Source organism: Equus caballus, chromosome 17 (genome assembly GCF_041296265.1).
Source record: "Equus caballus isolate H_3958 breed thoroughbred chromosome 17, TB-T2T, whole genome shotgun sequence".
Lineage (NCBI taxonomy): Eukaryota > Metazoa > Chordata > Mammalia > Perissodactyla > Equidae > Equus > Equus caballus.
The window spans coordinates 98,032,787-98,057,251 of NC_091700.1; the positions used below are offsets into that span (position 1 = coordinate 98,032,787).

Genomic DNA, 24,465 nt, shown 5'->3' on the forward strand with positions numbered 1-24,465 from the left:
GAATGGATAAAAAATTGTGCCATGTAGATACAATGTAAATTATTTGGCCATAAAAATGAATGAAGTAATTATATACGCTATAACATGGATGAACCTTGAAAATATTATGCTAGGTGAAAGAAACTAGACACAAAAGTCACAGATTGAACAATCCCATTGTATGAAATCCAGAGCAGGTAAATCCATAGAGGCAAAAAGACTGATGGTTGCCGGGGGCTGGGGGGGTCACCGCTGAGTGGACACTGGACTTGCTGTGATGAAAAGGTTTTGGAACTAGATGTAGGTGGGGGTTGCACAACATTGTGAACGTACTAAACCGTTCACTTTAACATGGTGAATTTTCAGTTATGTGAGTTCATTAATTAAAAAAAAAGTTTTAATGGATTACAAATCTAAATGTAGCATATAAAACTATAAAACTTTTAGGAGAAAATCTAAGTAACCTAGGGTTAATCAAAGAGTTCTTAAACATGCTACCAAATACATGTCCCATGGAAAAATATCGATAAATCAGAGGTCATCAAAATTTAAAACTTTAGTTCTGTGAAAGATACTGCTAAGAGGCTGAATTTGCAAATCTCATATCCAACAATTGACTTGTAACCAGAATATCCAAAGAACTTTCAAAACTCAACAATATGAAAAGAAACAATTTAAAAAAGAAGCAAAGACTTAAGAGATTCTTCAAAAAAGAGGATTTACCGATGGCCAAAAAATATGTGAGAAGATGTTCAATATCCTTGGCCATTAGGGAAATGCAAATTGAAATCACGGTTAAATGCCACTACATACTTATTAGGACAACTAATATAAAGATAGTGACAATACCAAACATCGGTGAGGATGTGGAGCAGTTGGAGCTCGCCTACAATCCTGGTGGAAATGTGAAACAGTACACGACTCTGGAAGATAGTTTGGCAGTTTCTTATAACGCTAAACAGACACTTACCTTATAACCCAGCAATCCTAGTCCCGGGGCATTTACCCTAAAGACATAAAAACTTATGTTCACACAAAAACCTGAACATGAACGTTTATTCTCTATTCATAATCACCCAAAGCTGGAAAGAACCCAAATGTCCTTCAACAAGCAAAGAGAGAAATGAAGTGTGAGACATCCACGAACTGTAATCCCACCAAGCAGTAAAAAGGAATAAACTATTGATACCCACAACTTCCAGGAATGTCAAACGCGTTATGCTGAGTGAAAGAAGAAAGTCTCAAAAGGTTGAACACCATTATTCCATTCTTGAAGAGACTCGACTACAGCAAAGGAGAGGTCTGTGGTTGGTCGCCAGGGTTGCGGTGGGTATGTGTGTCACTACATAGCAAGAGCTTGAGGGGGTTTTGGTGTGATGTGACTCTTCTGTGTGTGATTTTCATTATGGTCACACGAACCTGTACATACGTTACCATTCATAGAACTGTACGTCACAATAAGTCAGTTTTACCGTAGGTTAATTAAAAAAAAACATAAAAACTGCTTTCAGAATAACAAATAAAAAATGCACAGGATTTGAATGTTGAGATTCAAAGTATCATATTTTCTTCTTTGTACTTCCCTACATATACCAAATTGTATATGACAAATAATAATTTGTGATGATTCAATTTTATACACAGAAACAAAATGCTCTAACATGGCTACCATATGCAGACGTTTAATATTTCTCAGTAACTTCAGTAAACCCTAAGCCTAATGATTTTAGTTTTCTTCTCTCCTACCCAGTCCTATTTATTAAGGAATGCAAACAACCCTTTTGCATCAGTTTCATGAAAGATGGGAAGGAGGCAACTGAAACCAGACCTTGCCGGACGTCTCCTGATCGGGGGTCATGTTTGCAGGTTATCCTATTCTGTCCTCACTGCAGCTGCACCAGGCACAGCCACCAAGAACAAGACAATATTTAGAGCTTTCTCTTGAGTACGCAGTGTCATAGTCATTCTCCATGGATCATATTTTGATCAAGTTTAAACTGAAGCTTAGATGACCAGGGAAAAAGAAATCTGCCATCTTCTTTCTTTTCTACTTTATGTAAGACATGGAATCCAGTCTCTGCTCCACACCCCTCCATCGCGTAACTATCATCTCAGTTCTAACCCCCAATGGATCCACTTTTAATGGCTGGATAGGTGTGTTATTTATCTCTGTTTATCTTGTATCTAACCAGTGCTCGAAAAGTGGCAAACTCTCTCTTGGTATATACACAACAAATGAAGAGATGGGCGGATGGATGACGGCTGCCTGGATGGACAGAAGGAAGGGATGGGGGAGGAAGAGAGGGAGGGAGAGTGGAAGGAGAAGACCAATCTTTTTTCTTTGTCGTCATTTCTGTGAAGTACACACAGTCCAGGACTCTTGTTTGGAAGAAGTGCAAAATGAATATGATCTAAGGTATGCAAAGCTTACAAATTTATTAGTGGCTTGTGCAGTAACTTTTCTTTTAATGTTTCTGTGGCAACACTAGCAACAAATTAATAAAAGCTTAATTTTTATACAAATAGTTTTATTACAAATTTGAATTTTAAAGAAATACACATTTAAAGAAATTACATAAAAGGCCTTAGTAGTCTTAAAAACGTTTGGAGACCTTTAGTGAAATGTCATTTCAGGCATAGTGGTCCAATTCTGCTCTCCTGCAATCCGTCCGCTGCCCTGCTGAAGTCTGAACACAGCTCGTGAAAAACCAAGGAGGCCGCCTGAATGTGCTCACGTGTAAAAATACTGATACTCTGATTCAACAGAGCTGTTTTCCACACCAGCCTGCAGAATGCGGAAGACTAATAAGATGAAGGCCTTTTAAGGTTGTCGCTTTTGAAGTCAAGTCGTTCAGTTTGTGATTAGTGTTTAAAACCCTGAAGATATTTAATACAGAATAAAAACAATAAGCTCCAAGTACATGTTTCACTATAATAGACACCAGTCAGGAACCCGGGTTTGGTTTTGGCAATACACGACTTTTGGTTTGGAGGTGAACAATGAAAACCGATGCTGCACATTCAATACCCTAGTGTTTAAAAATCTATGTTAAAGGACAACACAGTCTTTCAAAGGAAGAAACTATGTAAGCTTTATTTTAACAGTGGAAATGAAACTAAAACTTGACCTGCCTAATTGCTGACATCTATATAAATTACTAAAATATATATATATTTAATTTCTGCCTACTTTTGGACCATCTTTACTCCACAGGATATTCGTGATTTCTGCAAAAGCAGCTGCATAGTACCACACAGAGCAGAAAGGTCTAAATTTATATTTGGGGGTTGGAAGATATGGCTGCTGAGCCCATAATTCCATTTGGAGGTTCGAGACACCGTTTTTACATGATTATCATTTGTACAGACCAAGGGACCTGAATTTTGAAACAGCTAGACAGTGATATAAACAAACATCTCATCTGGGGGTGGAGAATGAATCTATTATAATACAAGAATGAAAACGGGCATTCAAACAGTATGGAAGGCCCCGCACACCTTCGAGCACCCTTTGGTTTTCTGATGGAGTTCTCACTCTACACATCAGTGCACTGGATTGGAGAACAGACTTATATTTTTATTTCATCAAAAGTGCCATTTGGTATGTCACTATTGACAGCTTATCGCGGTCTTGGTTTCTCCTTCAGCAAGTAGAGGCCAACGAAGCAGGGTGGGTTAGTTACGCAGATTCCTATAAGGCACTTTACGGTTTTCATATTGGACAGTGAGGTACACAGGATATATTTCTAGGGTTCGTTGCTGTTAAAAAAAGGAGAAGGGAGGAGGTGGGAGTAGCACCATGTTGTGACGTTAGCTGAGCGCCGGGCTTCATTATGTTCTTCTCATACAGACTTGGCAGCGACTGACGTGCGTGCGCAGCTCCCCAGCCTTCAAGGTGGATGGCGTGGGCTTCCTAAAATGCAGCACAGAGACCAACGGCTGTCACCTCACCGCTCGGCAGACAGGAGGCCAGGTCCTCAGCCCTCCCACCTCCTTGGAGATCTCTAAGGGATGGGATGAGGACGGGCCCCCACCCCAGGACAGACAGTGACCAGAGCTCACCCTGCCTCTGAGCGGGCGGGCGCTGTGCTCGTGGTGGGCCTTCAGAACACACGCAGCGATGCAAGTCATCATCTGCATGCCCCATCCCTGGGCCCTGGGTGGGTGACGTGCCCAAGCGCACACAGCGAGTGAGGACAGAGCAAAAGGCACCCCACGTCTGCCTGGCTCCGGAGCCTCCCCCACTCCCCACTGCACCGCCCTGCCTCCCTGCCCGCCGTTCAACCCTCTGTCCTCTCAACTTCGGCGCAGCCTCGGCCAGGAGAGATGGTGCCCTCTCTGCGACACCTCACACCCCTCAGTGCTCGTTACGTCACCGTTGATGGAATGATGAGCAACAAATCTGGAATAATCAACTAGACCTCGAAAGACTTTTAGAAGTTTGGAAGGGTTTATGTGCAGGTGGTCTGACTGGAGACCAAAGAGAGGGGACGACATTCAGTGCCCCAAATGCTTCTTGATCCCAGGAATTCCCTCTTACTTTGATTGTTGGAAAGGTGAAGTCTGAACTAAAGCTGGCACTAACCAAAATTAAAGTAGGCATATAATAAAAGCACCTTGTCATAAAATTGAGGCTGCTTATTTTAGCAGCTTTTGGTGAAAATCCTAGTACCCCCAATTAATTACTTAAATTAATGGGATCTTATCGCTAATTTTGTTTAAGAAAGCATTTTATTTCATTGTCCTATGCTGCTGTTAAAAAAAAAAAAAAAACCCCAAGATTACCTATTACCCCTACAACGAGAAGCTCCAGGAGCTGACACACGTACAAAGTACTCATTTCGGCAGCTAAATTCTATCTGTAGAGATGATGTCAAGCTCCCAGTTGCCTACAACGTCTCGTGTGAGCTACCAACTAGACACATGGTACTTTTTTGATGCTTAAAGAATTACTGGTAGCGAGCATGTTGCTTCACCTTTTATGATCTAAGCTAGAAAGAGGATCATAGCAGAGTTCCAGAAAATTCTCTCCAAAAAGGTAAAGACGAAAGGCTTATCTCCAGGGGCGAGAAGCATTTATTTCAGGAATGAACACTGAGTAATTGTTCAGGCTCCCTCGGCCCCCTGTGGCTGCTCCAGCAGGGGCTGCAGCTGGCACTCAATAGAGGACAGAGGACTCATTATGTGGTCCTGTCCATTACAGACTGGGCCCGGCTCCAAATTAACTTCTACAAGGCCGGCAGCCACTTGGGACAGTTGTTTTAAAGGTGAAATTTTGGTAATGGAAAAGAAAGGAAAGGCTTCCCTATCGATTTCAGCTGCATTTGTGCTGAAATTAATTTTTATTTGCGCAGATCTAAAAACTAAAGTCTTGTTAAGTCACTCGGAACTCAGACAACACGTACACTAAATTCGGCATCATAAACGCTATGAAAATGAACGCTGTTCACTTTCCTCTCTGAGTGTTAAATATACACTATTTTAAAATGCCCTGTTGGAAGATTTTAGTTGCTTTAATTACACGGTAGTGGATTCACCTAGAAGAATAAAGAATGACCCTGTTCCTTTCTCGGTTCTTCAGTCAATGGAAAAATGAAGCCTGTCGCCTAAGCTCTGCCTTTGAAAATCCTCTCGGTTATCTGCCACAGGGAGCAGAATCAGAGATTCATCGCGACGTGTGGAAGAAGGATTCCTAATTATTGCTTTATAGCTATCTTTGAGCCTTTGCAATGGAAGGTATATGGATCATGGATGATTAAACTTAAAAGTCACAAAGGGGGCGGGGCCTTCAGAGACAGGGGCGTCCGACTTACTTGAACATCTCGCTCCTCTCGATAGTAGCAAGCCAAAAGCTGTAAGCGTTTGCATAGTAATTACAAGTCCCACGGCCGTGGCACTCGATGAAGGGCGCACTTCTAAACTCTTCCAGACAGGAGCCGGGGGACGCCAGGGCTTGACCAGAACCTTCGGCACCAGCGCTGGTGTGCTGCGGAACAAGGGTGAGCGTGAGTCCGAGATCCCCTCCCCACAGACCAGGAGAGAGCTGCACGTTCTCAGGGTGGGGCCAGGATGCCCCTTCCAGAAAGCCGGTTCTGTCTGCCTCCTGTCCCCACGGAACACACCGGTGCCCACACTGCCCGCGGCCTGCAAGCAGGACCCTGCTCCGCGCACTGGGCACAGCAGTACTCCACACAGCGCCAGACATCAGCCAGCCGCTCCACCCCACACAGGAGATGACCAGTCCAGCTTCATTAGAACTTAAAGAAATGCTGTCATCCCTATGTATTATTTTTGAAACACTGAAACCACTTCTAACTTGGGATATGAGACAACAGCCAAATTGTGCAAATAATTTTGGAACCAACTGATGGGAAATCAGACCTTCCAAAGAAAATTATTTAGGATAATCAAAATCCTATATTTGCTATATTAGATGCTATATATCCTCTTATAAGGTAAAGAATAATCATCCATTTTTTTCTTTAAAAAGAGAAAACTTAAAAAAGAGAAAGAGAAAAAGAACCTTTGCAACTTTGTTAAATTGCATTTTGATCTAACAGAGTCCAGTTGGATCTTTCTCTACTCAGAAACCAAGACATACAAGGAAGGACCCACACACGTGAGAAGACATTAAAAACATCCCCACGACTACAACAGACCTGAGAAACTGGAATTTCAGAGCCACAGGGAGCTCTGAGGACAAAGCTGAATCCGTCGATGTCCAGATGAGGCCTTGAGGGCCCTAGATCAGTCTCAAGGCAAGGCTGAGATGGGAACAGGGATCTCCAGACTGCCAGCCCAGAGCCCAGAGACTGAGAAGCGAGGGCACCTTGCTCTCTAGGACATCATTTCTTTGATTTGCTCTTGATTCGGGGAAATTATAGGTAATCACTGTTTCAGATCTACACATGACACCAGCATGAGGCAGGGGTGGTGACCAAATGCTTTCCTGTGGTTCCTCACTCCTTGGGTCAGGGGCTGCTTCTGTCATACTGAGATTCCACTTGGTACTTCTCATGATTATAGTCAAAGAACCCCCATCTACCTTGCAGTCAAAATTGTGTTACATCACTGTTAGCGTCTTGATTTCTGTACCTCTTTGGCTTTCTTGCTAGAGTCACAGTGCAGTATCTAGAATTATCAAAGCAACTCGCTATTTTTGTTGTTGTTGCAAATTCTTTGGACCTGCTGAAGAGTCTAAACGCAGAATAAACAACCCAGGAAATCTCATGATCAAAGTGGAATACACACATAAGCATTTTAAGTGCTGTTTTCCTGGAAACTTCTACACTTGGAGTAACTTACAGCAGAAGAAAATAGTTATGAAGCCACTTTCCCTGTCAATGAAATAATAAGGCTAACGATCACTTGAGGTCAAAATGTGCCACCCGGCCCCACCTGGGGGTGTGAAGCTGGGCCCTGCTCACAGCAGTGACGCAGCAAGTCACTGTGTAGGGTTGTTTACTGGGAGTTACTCCAGTACACCCCTTACAAGTTCAAAGCTTTTATATATTCAATCAATACTTTAAATTGAGACAATAAAATAAAATAAGAAGCTACAATGGGATCTCAAATAGGTACCATGTTTCCTGTTTTAATTGGCTTTTCAGGGGAAGGGAACATCCAGGGGGCCTGGCATCTGGGACAGCAGGGTGATGGGAGAGCAGTCTCACCCTACGTGAGGGCACTCGAGCTCCCGGACACCGGCCTGGAGGAGGCAGCACACCACCAGCCAGTCCTCCGCTGCTCTCTCCTGACTCAAGCTTCTGCTTTAAGGCCTGGGTGGGTTTTAGAAAATGCGTACCCTCCATGTGTACGCTCTTTCCCTCTTCTCCCTGAGAGACCCTCTGACTCCAGGAAATCTCATCGTGTCATCCCAGCTACCTTGTCCCAGAGAAGCCAGTCCTGAGGCAAGAGAGGGCTCTGGCCAGATGCTGGAGCCACTGCTGTCCCCAGTGGAGCAGGCCAGGCTCCTGGGGATGCTTTGGCGGTGATGAGGATTTTTAGGCTGCTTAATTTTAAAACGGTTTATGACAAGGATTTTTAGGCTGGTTACTTTTAAAACTACAGATAAGAAGCAGACTCCGAGGAGCGGAATTTGCTTGCTCTTTGATCAGAGACAGTTGCATTTGTGAAGGAAATCTCCATGCCTCCCTTTCTGTGCCAGGAGGAAGGGGAGGTGGCCTTATCTCTGGAAACTCTTAATGGGGAAGGCAAGAACTTAAGTTGTTTACTGTCTGGCAACCTCATGTAACTGACCCCCCCACCCCAAAATCATCCTTTGTCTTTAGTTGAAGATAATATTTGAGCAGTGATTTCTGCCATTTACTCAATCCGGTTTGATTCTTATCTAAAAGTGGTGGGACCGCCCAATGGCCGGACCCTACCGGCACTGGTACCATTTTAACTTTTTTTCTTTGTCTCGTAAAGAGATGACTCACATACCTATGCCTTAAATTTAGCCCTAACTCTCAACTCGGGGCAGCAGCAGGAGCTCTGACTGCCCGTGGGTCCTGTCCCCACGCACCAGCTCTGCCTGCCCATGGGTCCTGTCCCCATGCCAGCAGGGGCAGCAGCAGTGGCTCTGCCTGCCCATGGGCCCTGTCCCCATGCCAGCGGGGGCAGCAGCAGTGGCTCTGCCTGCCCATGGGCCCTGTCCCCATGCCAGCGGGGGCAGCAGCAGCGGCTCTGCCTGCCCATGGGCCCTGTCCCCATGCCAGCGGGGGCAGCAGAAGCGGTAGCAGCAGAAGCTCTGACTGCCCATGGGTCCTGTCCCCATGCTATTCTATACTATTCTCTAAATAAAAGAGCACTACTGCCAGATCTTAAGAGTCTAAGAAATCTTTCTTTCGACTCCTCGGCTCAAAGACCCCGCATCAGCGGGATCACCGGAGTGAGGCAGGAGATGCCTGCACAGCATAGTTCAGGCAACCGAGAGGTGGCAGCATTCGGAGAGAGGCGGCGGGGGCGTCAACGGGCAGCTCTTCCAGGAAATGCTGAGTTTCCCAAAATGCTTACCATCACAAAGGAATAGCCAATCCAGAGCGAGGACCAGCCACTGGGGCACTGCGGGATCTGAATGGTCTGGCTGTGCACGGCCATCACCATGGCTGGCGCCTCACACACTGCACACCTGGAAGGTACCAGAGCAAAGACACTCAGCACAGCTGAAGGGACGGCGCAGGACAAAGCCTTTATTTGTCCGTTCCTTCCCCCATCATTGGCACTCACTCTCTTCACTCGATCTTTCTGATTCAATTACATGTTGATCACATGGATAACGGCCCACTGCTTGGACCCTGAGGGTGAGAGCCTTCTTGTCGGTTTTACAAACCCATCTCAGTACTAAAATATTAAATTCAAAAACAGGTCCAACGCTTGTTATTTAACCACCTGTTTTGTTAGAAGAAGAAAATCGGAAGGCCCAGTTGTAACAGTGGCCATATCCCGGAAGGGCTGGGGCTACAGGTGACTTTTGTTTTCTCCTTTGTGCATTTCAGCGTTTTCCAATTTTTCAACAATCAGCATGTATTTCAGCAAACACAGTTAATTCTTAAGAAAAAAGAGTTGGTGACCAAGTGCTACCACTTCCGGAATGTAGAAATTTGTTTTCAGCTATGAATCCTCTTCAATATAAGAAATACATTTAGTGAAGCAGAGTAACTAAGACAAATAATGCACGTGAGGCTGGATGGCCAGAGAAGCCTCCTCCAGGAGACTTGTTCCCGACCCGGCGCCAGAAGACCAGGGACGGCCCTGGGCAGACGCTGTCAGCAGGGCCACTGCAGCTGGAGTAAGTCCCAAAGGACCCTCCCCAGGGTAGGACGCTTCCCAAGCCAGGCTGGCTCACACTCAGCCGCTGGGAATGCACTCAAGAATAAATTAAAACAATGCAGTGTTCTGACTCAGACCTGCTCAGCTAAGGGAACCCTTTGATGGTGGGGTAATGTTTTGTAAAAAAAAAAAAAAAAGAAAAAGAAACAAAACATTAAACCCCAGCAGTAAAATAATTACATTCAAGTCAGAAAATGAACAGAGTGTTAACAATGCTGATAAATGACTATAAATGGTGCTAATAATTACACCTAGTTAAGCTGGAACATTTGCATGAAAATGGATGAGGAATGGGAAGAGGGCCGAAATTAGTCATTCGAGTTTCCGTGGACGTGTGTGTGTGTGTGTGTGTGTGTGTGTGTGTGTGTGTGTGTGGTGTGCAATTTTCTATTTTATTCACACAAATGCAGTTGAATTAAAAGACTCTGTTAAACAAGAGTTACTGAAATTGGCCTCACACATCTGCCACCATCTGTCTGCCAGACGCAGGAACAGAAACGCAGCACAGAGCAAAGCGCTTCATTCCAGGCTCTCTCTGGGCTGGGGGGGATTCAAGCGGCTGACGAGAAGGTGGTGCTGACCCCGTCAGATGGGGGATGAGGGACCCGGAGTCACAGATTTCAGGAGCAGTATGGTCCCTTAAAACTCATACAGTCTAATTCCCCATGTTATTTATGAAGAAACTGAGGCCATGCTTAGCTGTGTCAAAGCCAGATCCAGAACTCAGTTCTCCTTGCTCTCAGACCAGTGGTCTTTCCACTAGAATAATTAAACAATTAGTAGTTTTATGATGACTCTTGTCATCATAGAAAGCCAGAAAGTGCTTAGAAAACTTTGCCCTACTCTCAGGACAAAAGCAGAAAAGTTGCTACCTTTTCTGCTTTTTAAAATGAACAATTTGGGGTTATTAAGTCTTTCTAAAATTAAGCTTTAGAACCTCCCCAAAGGGAAGACCTCAGACGTAACCTGTCAGTCCTGAGAAGTCATCACAAGCCATTAAGTTAAAGTGACCTGGAAAGCCGTGTGCTCAGAGCCAGGAGAAACGGGCAGCATTATCACAGAAGGGAACGCGAGAAGAAGCCGCAGGCTTGACGGATGGGACTCCTAAGGTCCCTTCACGCTGAGTTTCTATGGGTCAGTCAACAGACAGATGTGAAAACCCAGAAATGTATACTACTGGGCCATTTAAACATCTCCTGCGTGCAGAACCAGGGGTGTCTGACTGAAGTAACGCGTCCACAGAGAAAAGCAAATCTAAGACACAAGGCTTCTGGGGACCCGTTCTGGGAATATGGCAAATGCATGCCAGAGGCTGCATCCTCAACCAAATCAAGGCCAAGTGCCCATTTTATCAAGAAGGTAAACAGAAAACAAAAATGAATAACACATGGTCTACCTGTTGTCCAAGGAAAGCTAAACAAAAACACAAAGCTGGTTAGTCTTCCTTCCCCATCAGGCACAAAAATGTCAAAACAACAGTCGACAGGCACTCAGTGACACGTAAAGCACTGTCTGTTTTGAAAGGGGGCACTCTGGAAGTGCAATGAATGAGTTTTCCCATTTTAAGACCCGTAAAATAAGTCTTCTTATAACTCAAAATAAGAATCAAAGAAAGCCATCAGGAGATATTTGAGTGTAAGGCAATCAAAAACCTACAATTTTCCTATTTATCAGGCGTCTCTCAGACTTGCTGTTCCAGGGTTCTAGGTGGTACGGTTTTCTTAATAAGACTATGATCTCCCGGGACCTGCCTTCCCACATGCCGGAGCCACAGACACCATAACCGGCCAGTCTTCCCCAAACTGGCAGCGATCATCAAGTGACTGATGGCCAACGACACTGCTGCACCCATGCAGGGGCTCCCGGCTGCTTATTTCTTTAAAGGGAATACAGAAAAGCTAAATTTTTTCTCACTCTCACTTTCCTGAGGCAAACCTGTCCTGCCTTGTTATTCTTTTCAGCTTTTATTATCGTAGTGTGTAAAAAGTAAAATTATAGAATAGCTTCTTAGTCACATGAATTCATACATTTGCCACGTTTCGGTGACTTCTGAGTGGAGCTAAGGAATCAACTTTTAATTAGAAGAAAGAGGTAAAGATAGGACTGCCATGTACTTTTCAGTCACAATAACTTCAATTTTCCAACTTATTTCCTACCAGGCAGACTCTCGGGGACCTGAAAATATTCTGCAGACACTAATTATTGTGGAAAGCACTTAATTTGGGAAGTCGCTCAGTCAAACACATGCGTTCTCAATGGGTACAGTGTCACCAAGGAAGCAAAAGTTGGTGGGGGAATATGAGAAAAACCTTAATATGTACACATTTTCTGTATGCAGTAAATCTGTATAATCTTTTCATGTTGGAAGCACAGGCATAGAGTACGTCTGTGGTATTACAATTTCATGGGGACCACCTCACAGCCATATTTGAATCTCTCCATTAAGTGCCACTGAACTGTACATCCAAAAATGATTAAGATGGTAAATTTTCTATTATGTGTATTTTACTACTAAAAATAAAAACTTTAAAAAAAATTTTTTTAATTGGGGACATTTCAGAAAGCAAATGTCTTAAAAGGCTCCCTAGGGAGGTAATTATTTAAGGGAAAAAGGTTGAGAATGCTGGTTTAATGCTTGGGATCCAGCAACATTGCTTCGCTCATAGGAGGAAAGGCCACCACCACAGGGAGTCACCTGCAACACGAATTCTGTCCCGAAGCTGGGCGTTATCTCAGCATGGTTTTGCAGTGTAATTTTTAAAGAGGATAAATGACTTTTATATCAAATTAATTTTTGTGGCTGATTTCTGTTACAAAACTCAGATTTCACAATTAATAAACTGAATGGCAATGGATTGAATGTTTTGGGGAAATATGAAAAAAAGAAACCCTCTGTCTAGACTACAAGCAATTTTTCTTCTTCAGTTACACATTTGCTCCTACAAACGCTTGACGCACCTGCTAATAAATGGCCTAATATTGTCCCCAGTGATGGGCGCCATGGACATGGGCATGGGCTCAGGGGTGGACAGCCAGTAGGAGTAATCGTTCCGGGAGGCGAAGTTGCAGACGTTGTTGATGTTGCAGAAGAGGAAGGGCATGGTGCTGAACTTGCGCAGGCAGCTTCCAGCCGTGCCTAGAGGCACAGGAGAGAAGACAATGGGAGGGATCGCATTAGAATTCACAGTCCACCTCTATGCAAGACGGATTTGAGCTGCCTAATCACGAAAGACATATATCTGACATAGACATTAAAATGGAACTAAAAATGTTTTAAATTACAGGAAGAAGGAAGGAAATATACCAAATAGACTAGTACGATGGTAAATGAACATTAAATTTAAAGGGATTAAGGCAAAAGGGAAACTACGAAGAATTATGTAGGATATTTTGATTAAAGGAAACAAACCAGTTTATCAGTAAAGAGAAAGCTTTTTCTAGGACTGGATTCTAGAAGGAATTTAACTGGGGCTCCTTGTACAATGGACAAGAACACAGTGGACAATGTCTTTAATGATAGTTTTGCCCAAAACGCAGAGATCTCTTTATATAGCTGCTGCTATTTCCAGCCTCAATAAAAGTTAGAGGTCCCTGACATTAGGACATAGTCTGGTGGGGGATGTCTACAGGAGACTAAGAAAATGATGACAGATGTGCAGCCTTCTACTGATCAAACTAACGGGGGCAGAGCTTAGGATATGCAGAGAAATTTGGAGCAGGATAACATGGACATATTTTAAACAGAGCAACAGTAAAGCTGCCCTATTTTAAGAATTTCGGTGCAAACTGTTAAGTGTGTACTCCAGAAATCTTGCTCCTACTTGATAATTTGAAGGAAAGATGAAAAGTTTTATTAATTTAAAAACTTTCAAAGATTCAGCTTTTACATTTTCTTGGCTTCTCATCAGTAATATGGTAGTTCATTTGGTCAGGATGGAGTGACATACGGCCAAGCCCTCCTTTCATTAACTAGGTCTTCGTGGCACCCTGAACTGAACACAGACTGAGCACCGAACGCAGAAACCCACGTTAGATGAATACAGGCATGTCTAGCTGTCTCACCCAAGTCCTGCCCGTGGGCCCGCTCGTTGCCTTGCACGTAGAGCAGAGAGTACCCGTGGTAAAGGATTTTGGTTCCAGGAGGACACTGTGGATCATCTATTGTTTGACTGTGCCTGGTCACAAGGAAGCCGTGATCAACAGACGGGGTGCCCGGGGGCCCCATGGATCCTGGCAGTCCATCAGGGCCTGGCGGGCCCGGAAACCCTCTCGGACCTGGAAGACAGAAGAGAATTAGTTTCCCTAGTCACAAACAGGTTCCCCTGAAAGGTTTCAAGCAGGACTAACCACACACAACCACCCACCTCCCTCACAGTGTCTTCGCTTTTCCTTTTACAGACCAACTCGGGACGTTTTACAAGCACAGAGCTTGGCGCAAAGCAGATGCTCAAAAAATTGAATGCAGTGAATAAATGAAATATACGAAAAGGAACATATGAATAAATGGAGGAAATGATGTGATTCTGTGCATGTCTTTCATATAGCATTTGGGGGGCTCCCCTAAGCGAGGATTATTACAGAATTAATAAAACAACCTCCTTTTAAGGGCGCTTCCTGTCCACAGCCACCCAAAGCCGGAGCCTGGAAGTGGAGCAGTGAGGAAGCTCCCGGGCAGTGGGTCCTTCCATCCTTGGGTAACTCTGCCGCCCACAAAACTGTTCACAGACCTCCTGCTGGACTGGGCCCCATCCGTTAGCCGACGCCCTCAGTCCTCGGCATCTCATTAGGGGCGATCGGATTCCTGCTTTCTCAGGAAGCAGGCCAACTCTATCTCATGCTGGACAGCCGCCTTTTGGCCAACACTGGCTCTACTACCTACTTCCCTTGTCCACTGCTGAAACAGAATTTCTGTCGCTGCAGCTGGCTTCCCTCACAGGAAACCACACAGGACCACCACTACTGGCCTTCTTTCAACTACATCTGGAAACACTGTGCTGGGATCAACATCTCTCTCCACAGAAGACATGACAACCTTTAACTCTTCTGTAGGATCTTATTTCTTCTAAGAAACAGACTTCTTTGGAAGTCTTTCAAGGGACATTCTCCATTTCGTTTTGCAGGTTTCTGCATGCCTGAGCCTACTGCTGGGAACTCAAAGATGCAGGTAGAGGGTAATTAGGTTGGGAGCCCACAGCAAACCTACCAGGAGGTCCAAAGGGTCCTGTCTCTCCCTTCTGGCCAGGGGCACCGTCAAACCCGGGGATACCTGGTGGTCCAGGTAAGCCCACCAACCCCGTCACACCTAAAGGAAAGGAAAAAGAATTCACGATCCCATCCTGGATAGCAGCCAGCTGTACCTCTCCCGTCCCTTTCGAAACATCTTTTGTGACCCCTGGGAGGCAGGCTCAAGGCTTAGACTGCAGAGGAGAAGTCTGCCCAGAGACCCATGTGCTGCTTCTGTGCGAAGCCTTGGACACCCTCTGCAGAGGCAACGGCCAAATTCCCATCCGCAGGCCGGGGGCTTCGTCGTCCAGTTCAGAGTTCTCCCGGCTTCTTGCTGTTATTGTTTGGCAGGTAGTTTTGGATAAGGCAGTCATGTGGGGGGTGGGGAGAGATCTGACAGATTTTTGTTTCCTCAATCATGTTCCCCTCAGCCATATTCTGGCATCTCAAATAATTTTCAGGCGACGGATATATGACATGGATAGTTTTTCTGTTTTCAGGTGTACAGTTTATTTATTTAAGTTTAAACTTAAATTTTCATGGATGCTACTTTTCGACTCTAAACGTTTTCATTCTCCTTTATTTTCCACCCACCACTCCCCTACTGCTCTTGAAATTGGAAGTGTTTGGCCCAAAGCAGCAGCAGGATTCTAGACCCAGGCATCGCACAACTACAGGGATTCGCACAGATCCCTGCCAGCTGGGTGGGGCTTCCGGGCGGCTGCCAAGGGCAACGACTCTCACAATTCTAGACCGCTGCTTCCTGCTGTCCCTCGTCTCTAGCTAGGGAAAGACGAACTGGTTCCTGCAGCCCATGTCCTTCTAAGGGACACAGATACGTCGACCTGTCTGTTCCTCTAGCTTTCCTCGTATTCCATTCTGGCTTTTTCAGCTCCCTTCACAAACTGCATTTGGTTTTGATGCACATTAAAGAAAGGTAATAAAGCCATATTCAAATAAGTGTTTCTATAGTCATCACCCAGAGACTTTGCTCTCAGACACACGGTGAGGAGGAAATCCCACCCAGTTCCCTCTGGAGTCCACACCTCCCTGCGCAGGCTGGTTATTCTTACCTTGCTGTCCCTTGGGGCCTGGAGGTCCCTGAAGCCCCTTCAGACCTGCGGGACCCTCCGGACCAGGGAGCCCTGGCTCCCCTTTGATGATGTCGTAAGGCCCTGGGGGGCCGGGGGGGCCCGGAAGACCTGTGGGAATCAGGGACGTCACCAATCAGTTTCACGTTCGACACAAACAGCCTCAAGAGGAGACTGCAATGTGAAACCCAATCCAAACGATGTTTCTTAAAAGTAAAATTATCATCAAAAACACAAGTAATCAGATCCTCACAAGACATCCATGTATCTGGACGTTCCCATGAATCCTTGGGACTGGAACAGATATTGGGGTCAACAGAGCAAACTGTCCACTCAGTTCTGGAATCCCTGACAACGCTGTCTGGCCTCCCTTGAGCCCATTCTCTCCCAGGCAGCCTGCTTCCCACTCAGATGCTCCAACGCGCGATTGGGAAGCTTTCTCTGATGCTGACATGAAACCTGCCTTACTGTACACTAGAACCACTGGTCTTAATTTTTTCTTGATGAATACACCTAATCCTTCTTCTGCGTGACAGCTCTTGAGCTACGTGCAGCAACAACGTAGAGTTTGCAGAGGCTTCTGAGGTCCACCTCAGCCCCTCTCCTCAGCCAAACGTCCTCCGTTCTCTCCCTCCTTCACACATATTCTGTTTCTTTCCTTCCTCCTCAGTGCACTCCCATTGCTCTCTCTCTCTCAATATGGTGTTGAAAATTAAACATGGCCTTAGATGTATGAGATGAGAACGGGATGCAGGCTACACTTGAATCATTTCCTTCCAAGATTATCCTGTTTTTGAAGCCACTTTCTGCTGTTGGCTCCTGGTGGTGGAGAAGCCAAGGAAGACCGTGTCCTGTGGAGAACTCCTTACTGTCCAACCAGAATTCATTCAGCCTGTCCGTGCAAGACTGCTTTCATTCCAAGGCAACTCTAAGTGGGTGATTCCGGTCTACCCTTAGAGCCTGGGAGAGTGTGTGAATCTTGAGCCTGTCATGGTCTCTCTACCGGGTCTACCTGAGTCACAGATGTAACACACTTGCCTTTCAAGCCAAATTTCTGGTAAATATGTCAATTAAATTAGCCAAACATGGCAATCCTGACAAGCAACCAAAGAATTTTTAATCAGCTGTTTCTGATAACCTTCAAGTCTTTTCACAGATGTGAGACCAAACATCCTAATTCTACGTGTTCAATGGCTTTCATACTTCCTCAAATCATCCTAAGGCCCCGCCAAATTCTCCTACCTTTCGTTCCAGGGAAACCTTGGTCTCCTTGGTCTCCTTTAACTCCTTGAAGGCCAGGGAGACCTTTCTGACCTGGAGGAAAGCAGAACATTGATCTTACACAGCATTCCAAAAGATACGCAAGTATGTGTGTGTGTGTGTAAACACATATGTATATACACGCACACACGTGGATACATATACACGTGTATGTGCATGTATATACATGCACGTGCCCATCACACCTATACATGTGTACACTATATATACAAGAATTCACACACACACACACATGCACGCATGCACAGTGAACATATTTCCAATTTATGCTCTTTCGAGAAAAGAGCATTACTTCTGGTCGACCATGTAAAGCTTTTCTTGAAACTCTTCTTTCTAGAACCCAGAAGTTACATTTTTCCAAAGACACAAGAAACCATAAAGTGGTCACAACCAGTGGAGGGGAAAATGGTACTGCTTTTGGTCACATTCCAGTTCACACATGTCCCCAAATAGACCACAAGATGCCAAAAACCTGTTCTACTCACCTTTCATTCATATGTATCTGACTAAGCAGTGAAAATAGCAGTGCCTGGAAGCTGGCAGGCACTCAATAAATGTTTGCTTAATACATTAATAAATTAACAAATGGCCCCAATCTATGACTTCTTATTGATATGCAAATGACTGAGATGTAATGATCCACTGATTCTTAGTAAGGAAATCTGAACGTCTTGACACTGCCATCCACGGGGTTATACAAACCCGGCCGCCACGCCGCAACGGCATTTTTAATTTAGAGGGAACTCTGTCTTGGGCTGTAATGACGCCGGTTGTATCACTGTGACAGCGCCGTGGTTAGGAAGCTTTGTGTAGTAAGCGTGTCTTCGAGCAGCGTCTCCGTGACTCTCTCACCTTGAAATCCCGGAACGCCCGGAGGGCCCATGTCACCCTTAGAACCTGTGATTCCTGGAGAGCCACCAATCCCCTAGACACACAAAGAGGATGTCAGTCGAGAATTGCTCGGGAGATGACCGAGAAGCCTCTCAAGTAACCGGCTGTTGGGAAGCTGGGACAGCCCCTCGAGGTTCTGCAAAGTAGCTCTGTAAACAAACGGGGCCTTGTGGTTTCTTGAATGATGTAAAAAGAATGACAAAACCTCTGTGTGTGCCTAAATTAGGAAGCTGGAAATTGGAACAACTTGCTTCATTCACTGTGTCCCCTCGGCTTGTCCATCTACATGGTAAGTTCTGGAAGCAGGTACAAATCTTACCTCTGGCTGTCCCCACCCCACAGCACAATGCCATGAACAGAGTCAGAACTCCCTAACTATTTGTTATGGCAACAGATCAATCTATCAACACCGAACTACCCTTCCAGAGAACTCTCCTCTAAACACTCAAGGAGAGTGCTTTTCCCTTAGAATGAGCTTCGTATCTTATCTGAAAAGTGATTGTAAATATGGAAAGAAGACAGAAAACACTAACGAAGGATTATTTTCCTTTATAATATAGCAATATTCATGTATTTTAAAATATTATCTCATTTTCTAGCTATTTCAACATAGCTGTTCCTTCCTCTCTATAAAAAACATTGCATTGGTTCTTACATATATTTGTTTCTTTGCTTTACCTTATTTTAAAAAGTGCCATAACCAAAATATATATCTATATACATACACACACATTTATACATATGTATATATAGAGAGAGACAGATAGTCACTGACTGGCAGTAGGAATGGGGAGTATATTTCTATGTTACTGAGGCTTGCTTTTTGCATCAAGTTTGTAAACAGACTTTTAAACCCAGGCATTGAACTAAAATTTCTAGTAGTAGAACATTTCCGTTTAACGGTTCTCATAAAACTGATTATAAAAAATGCTATGAGAGTAGCCTACTCTGATGCCAGTAAAGATGGCTGATGACTCGCAAGAGAGAAGGGACTGGCCCAGAGAGGATGTGGGAGGGTAACACACACGTATGCATACATGTAAACACAGACACACAGCTTATTTTGTGATCCTTTTCAAAAACAGGACCTACAAACAGACAACTTACAGGCATGCCCTGGAACCCTGGGTCTCCCTTGGGCCCTGGGGCACCAGGCGCCCCCGGCCAGCCTGGGTTTCCTTTGTCACCTTTCAGTCCATCAAGCCCGGGGAGCCCCGGCGGCCCCATGGGTCCCGGAAGGCCTAAAAGGAGACACAGAAGTCACACATTTGAGGTTAGAGGGGATTTTATGTACAACGGCCATTGGCTGTGGTTGTCATCACTGCCACCCAACTGTCCCCAACTACACACACCACCACCCAGCTGCGTGAACCCTGAAGAAATCAAGGCAGGTTCTAGAAGGAAGAATCTGCTCAATGGGCAGAAAATGGTGATCTAAACACCCCAGTCGGAGCGTCCAAATGCCCTGTGGTCCCTCTGCTCGGGGGAGCTGTGCTGCAGTGCGGTCACCCTGGCTGCGGGGCAGAGGCCTGCCGGGAGGGCGTCTGGTTTAAAACACCACCACAGGTGGCATTTGTGCTCCAGGCTTTCTCAGTAGTGTCCTTTCTCGCCTCTGCCCAATTACTGTCATCTTTACTAAATTCCTTGACAGAAAAGTCAGAAGAAAAACATTGACCTAATGGAGGCCAGATCCAAGAGGGTCAAGGTGTTAAGTAGCGTCCAGCTGTAACAAATGCTGCAAATTTCTAAATAAGAACTCAGTTGGGAATTTAAGTATTTACACTTCTTTTACACTTGTGCATGTTTGTGCCTTCTGTTGTGGCTCCAGCTCTGACTTGGGTTATGCCTCCTTACCTGGCAGGCCAGGTTGTCCCTGTGGGCCCCGGTCTCCTTTGGGCCCCTCCACAGCGTGGCCCGGAGCTCCAGGCAATCCTGGCTGTCCTTGTGGCCCCGGAGGTCCCAAGAACCCCGGCTCTCCTTTGGATCCAGGTATTCCTGGACTCCCAGCCAATCCTGGGAAACCCACGTCACCCTTTGAACCTAAACAATAAAAACAGTTTGAGATAATGACAAAGGCAGGGAAGAAGAGAAACCCCAGTGCACCAGTGCACTGACAAGGAGGGAGGGGCTTCTGGAAGGCACAACTGGAGATGGGTACCTTTTCTCCTTTTTATTAAATAACACACTAGACTCCTACCATGGCCGACCACGGCCATGAAGAAGAGTAAGCTTAGATACAAAGAACCTGGCTCTCACTCTTTATGCTTTTTAAAGGAAGTTTTCTATGGCAAAGACATTTGAATACATGCATAGATAAGCCTGCAAGCAGTTGCACTGATAAAATTAAGGGCTTCTTCCACCAAGAGGTGGATGAATAAACAAATTATGTTATATCCGCACTATGGAACACTACTTAGCAAGAAAAAGGGACCAACGACTGATACCAGCAACAACACAGATGAATCTGAAACTAATTATGCTATGCAAAATAAGTCAGAGTAAAAAGCGTACATGCTGTAGGGTTTCATTTATACAAAATTCTAGAAAATGCAAGCTAATCTATTATGTCAGAAAGCAGACGGTTGCTTAGGGATGGGGGTGGGGGGCAGCAAGGGGCAGAAGTGGGGATGACCAAGCAGCCTAGGAAACTTTTGGGGTGATAGATGTGTTCGCTATCTTGAATGTGGTGTTATTTTCACAGGTACGTGCATAGATCAAGACTTATCAAATCATACACTTGAAATACGTGCAGTTTATTGTATGTCAATGATAGATGAAAAAAAACTTTTTAGAAGTTTTTTAAAAGTAAGAGCTTTTAGGAAAAAGAAAATCGCATGCTTAGTTTTAAACATATTACCCAAAACTTGCCAATAAAACACCAAAATTCTAGGATTTTTTCAAGGTTATTAAGAAAAAATAAAAAAGGAAAGAAAGAGGGTCATCACCAAGAAGGATGGCAGGGTCCCTCCCTGGCATTCTCCCCCTGCTGTTCCACAGGGCAAGGAATCCAAGACACAAGGTGCCATAGGGTGGCTTGTCACGGGCCAGTAGGACGTGTCAGTTAGATTGTCCCAGACCCAGCATCCAGCACCCACGTCCGACTGCTTCCTTGCAATCATTTGCTCTGGTCTGCTGGCACTGTGTGCATCAGCAGTTAGTTGAAAAGGAAGAATGTGTTCAGCAAATGTTACCTTTCTCTCCTTTGGTCCCTGGAAACCCTGGGAATCCTCTTCCGGGTAGACCTGTAAGACCAAGGTAAGAAGCCATGTTTCTCTCTCCTCAAACAGGCAATCTGCAGGCACAAGCGCAGTATCAACTCTGCGCCAATGCCACACAGCACTTGCAGAACACACAGGAATCAGTAATTGCACCTTGCAAGTAAAATTACATTCCTTCAGTTGTTCTAAGATACTACTGACTGGATATATAGAATTTAGTACTTTTTCCTAAGTACCTTTCAGCTCAGAACCATTACAGTATTTAGCAGAAATGATCTGCACAAATGACTACTCATTTCCTACCACTGTCTGGAGACTCACAAAATGGCTTTTCTCAGACGACCATCCAACTAACAGCTCTTCTAAGGGAGGTGCGGAGAGCCAGAGACACCGGGGGCAGCAGACACCAGGGAGCCCACAGACACGAGTAAAGGGCATGAGGGAAGATTCACACGGGGGAAGGAGATATATATATGTGATATAATATATGACATAAACATAAGGTGCATAGAACGAGAAAATGAACTGTAGAGAGAGGCCAACACCAACAGCAATGACCCCCTGGACGCTGCTTCCCAGCGATATCCCCTCCACTCCCCTGACTTGGGGCAGCCTGTTTCAGATGTGCATGCGTCTTGCTACATATGAGTATTAGTCCACATGTGGCTGTCACTGTCGAAGCTTGAAGCTGGCGCTTCTGCCCAAGTTGCGACCCCCCATCAGTGACAGGAGCAGACTCAGGGGCAGCAAATATTCCCAGGACCATTTCTCCAAGGGGAAAGGCCAGGCAGAGAAGGAGTGGTCTGGGCTTTTTGTGTGTGGCTCCTTCACTCACCACCGAGAGCTCAGGCCATTTCAGGGGAGGTGCCCATAGGGATCTGTGGAATAAATGAAGACCCCCCACCCTTTCCTCATCCGAGCCTGCTCCCCTTATCCACGTGGGTGTTTAAACAGCCGTACAAACGTATGGTGTCGATGCCACTTTGTACCCAGCTCTGGTCGCTTAGCACGGCCTGTACGTCTGTGGGAAATGCTCACTCTGAAAGGGATGGGAGCCGGACCTACCTGGTTCACCCTTCTCTCCTGCTGACCCCGGGATTCCATCACTGCCAGGCTCCCCTTTCTGGCCGGCTGGGCCCGAGGGGCCAGGTTTCCCAGGAAGACCTCAGAGAGAAAGGTCACATCGGTCAGTCACGGAAGCTCTCGCAGCACCTGGTCTGCGTGTAACATGCTCCCTTCCCGACATTCTCCCTGGGAACCATCCTCCCTGAGCACGGCCCTTCAGAAGGGACCGTCCACGCTGCTGGCAACACCACTGCGCCCCAACCCCTAAAAGCCGGTGCGAGCAGAGAGAAAGTACATCAAACTCCCACACCAAACACACAAACCTATTTCTAGAACCAACTGGAACCAGCTGCAAAACCAGTTCAGAGACTTTGGTTCTAGTTCCTAACTGGTGGCCAGACCTCAGAAAGACCCCGTAAGCCCGCCTCAGCTCAGTCTGTTCATCTGAAGAGTGGAGGGGCGGGCCCACTGGCCTCTGGTCCTCCAGAGACCACCCAGTGACATCGGGGCCCACAACTCGCCGTCTGTGAGGGGAGCTCCCTGGAAGCCTTGATGTCCCCTTGGCCTCCTCCCCCCACGCCCCCCGGCTGTGCTCTAAAAAGTGGTCTCTACCTGCTTCTCCTTTGATACCAGGGATGCCGTCCAACCCTGGGAGGCCTTTATCACCTTTTTCTCCAGGCAACCCAGGGCTTCCTAAAGAAAAGACAAGATACCGGGACGCCCATCAGTTTGAGGTTTTCTTCATTATCTTTGAACCCCAAGCTGAGGCGGTGGCCCCGCGCACCTACCTGGATAGCCCACGCTCCCCGGCAGGCCTTTGGGGCCTGGGGAGCCGGGCATGCCCGGGATCCCAGCACTTCCCTTCTCGCCCTTCTCTCCAGGAGTTCCCGGAAAGCCTGCCAGCCCTTGGTCTCCCTGGGAGTAAAAATTGGGCTCATTATAATGTGATATCTGGACAACAGCACACACTTTGGTACAATGAATACTGCATTGCAGAAATTCCATTTCCAGCTTCCTAACCAAAGAATCAAAGTCCACTTTTGAAAAAAGAGGGAAAACTAGAAACCCAGAGCAAAAGAGCCCACTGTTGTTTCACTTCCCACGTCCCTCTTGCCTTCCCTCTCTCCCCGTGGCAGCTGCTCCCCGGGCCTCTCAACCAGTGTCGATTCTTCCCGGGGAAGGTAGCGAGGAGAAGGGGGAGGAGGGAAACTTATGACAAACTGGGGGCACTGTTCTAGGTTCTGATTCATCTCATGGGCTGAGACACTCATTACATTTCTCACAAAGCATTTCTGCTTGGATGGATGGGAGGGGAGGTCCCCAGGCAGGATGCTGTTACCTTGTCCCCGGGCCGTCCCGGAATCCCAATGCCAGGGAGACCCGCCTGCCCTTTCTCTCCTTTGGCTCCTTTCTCTCCAGGTAAGCCAGGGACGCCCTGCGGGCCGGGGATTCCAGGCACACCCTTCTCTCCAGGGGTTCCTGGAAACACAAACAACTGAACTTGGAATGCATGATTAGCAGGTGCTAACGTTAAAAATAAAGAAGCGCCCTGACGATCAGTCCAGAATGGCGTGAGAGAACATGGATTCACGCATTTTTCAAGGTGGGAGTCAGCCAGGCTAGTGCCCGTCACAGAAGCACAACAGAGCCACTCTGGAAAACGTCGCTCCCGTCTTCTGAAGACAGTCACCTCACAAAGACAGACGAGAGACACATCAACCACTTAGGAAAATACACCGACTTTCACAACAGTATAAAAAATGGCTTATATGGCCTTTATTCTAAAATCAGCTCTCACTATCGAAGGGAATCAGAGGGGCTGGAGGCAGGCCACAAGGGTACGTGTGCACCTGGTTTCCTAATGTAGGTGCGCAGCCAACCCT

General features: G+C 46.0%; 1 protein-coding gene across 1 annotated transcript in view; it reads right to left on the reverse strand.

Moving 5' to 3' along the window:
- Window positions 1-2,391: 2,391 nt before the first annotated feature.
- The window catches only part of COL4A1 (collagen type IV alpha 1 chain), a 147,037-nt gene continuing 124,963 nt past the window's right edge, over window positions 2,392-24,465 (reverse strand). The window contains exons 37-52 of the mRNA XM_023621826.2: window positions 23,922-24,061; window positions 23,371-23,497; window positions 23,195-23,275; window positions 22,583-22,681; window positions 21,491-21,541; window positions 20,154-20,339; window positions 19,407-19,540; window positions 18,261-18,333; window positions 17,370-17,441; window positions 16,110-16,238; window positions 15,017-15,115; window positions 13,876-14,088; window positions 12,772-12,949; window positions 8,998-9,112; window positions 5,793-5,965; window positions 2,392-3,892 (exon numbers count right to left, since the gene is read on the reverse strand). Coding sequence (XP_023477594.2) covers window positions 3,811-3,892; window positions 5,793-5,965; window positions 8,998-9,112; window positions 12,772-12,949; window positions 13,876-14,088; window positions 15,017-15,115; window positions 16,110-16,238; window positions 17,370-17,441; window positions 18,261-18,333; window positions 19,407-19,540; window positions 20,154-20,339; window positions 21,491-21,541; window positions 22,583-22,681; window positions 23,195-23,275; window positions 23,371-23,497; window positions 23,922-24,061 — 1,952 coding nt within the window. The 3' untranslated portion in view covers window positions 2,392-3,810. The remainder of the gene's footprint in view (window positions 3,893-5,792; window positions 5,966-8,997; window positions 9,113-12,771; window positions 12,950-13,875; window positions 14,089-15,016; window positions 15,116-16,109; window positions 16,239-17,369; window positions 17,442-18,260; window positions 18,334-19,406; window positions 19,541-20,153; window positions 20,340-21,490; window positions 21,542-22,582; window positions 22,682-23,194; window positions 23,276-23,370; window positions 23,498-23,921; window positions 24,062-24,465) is intronic.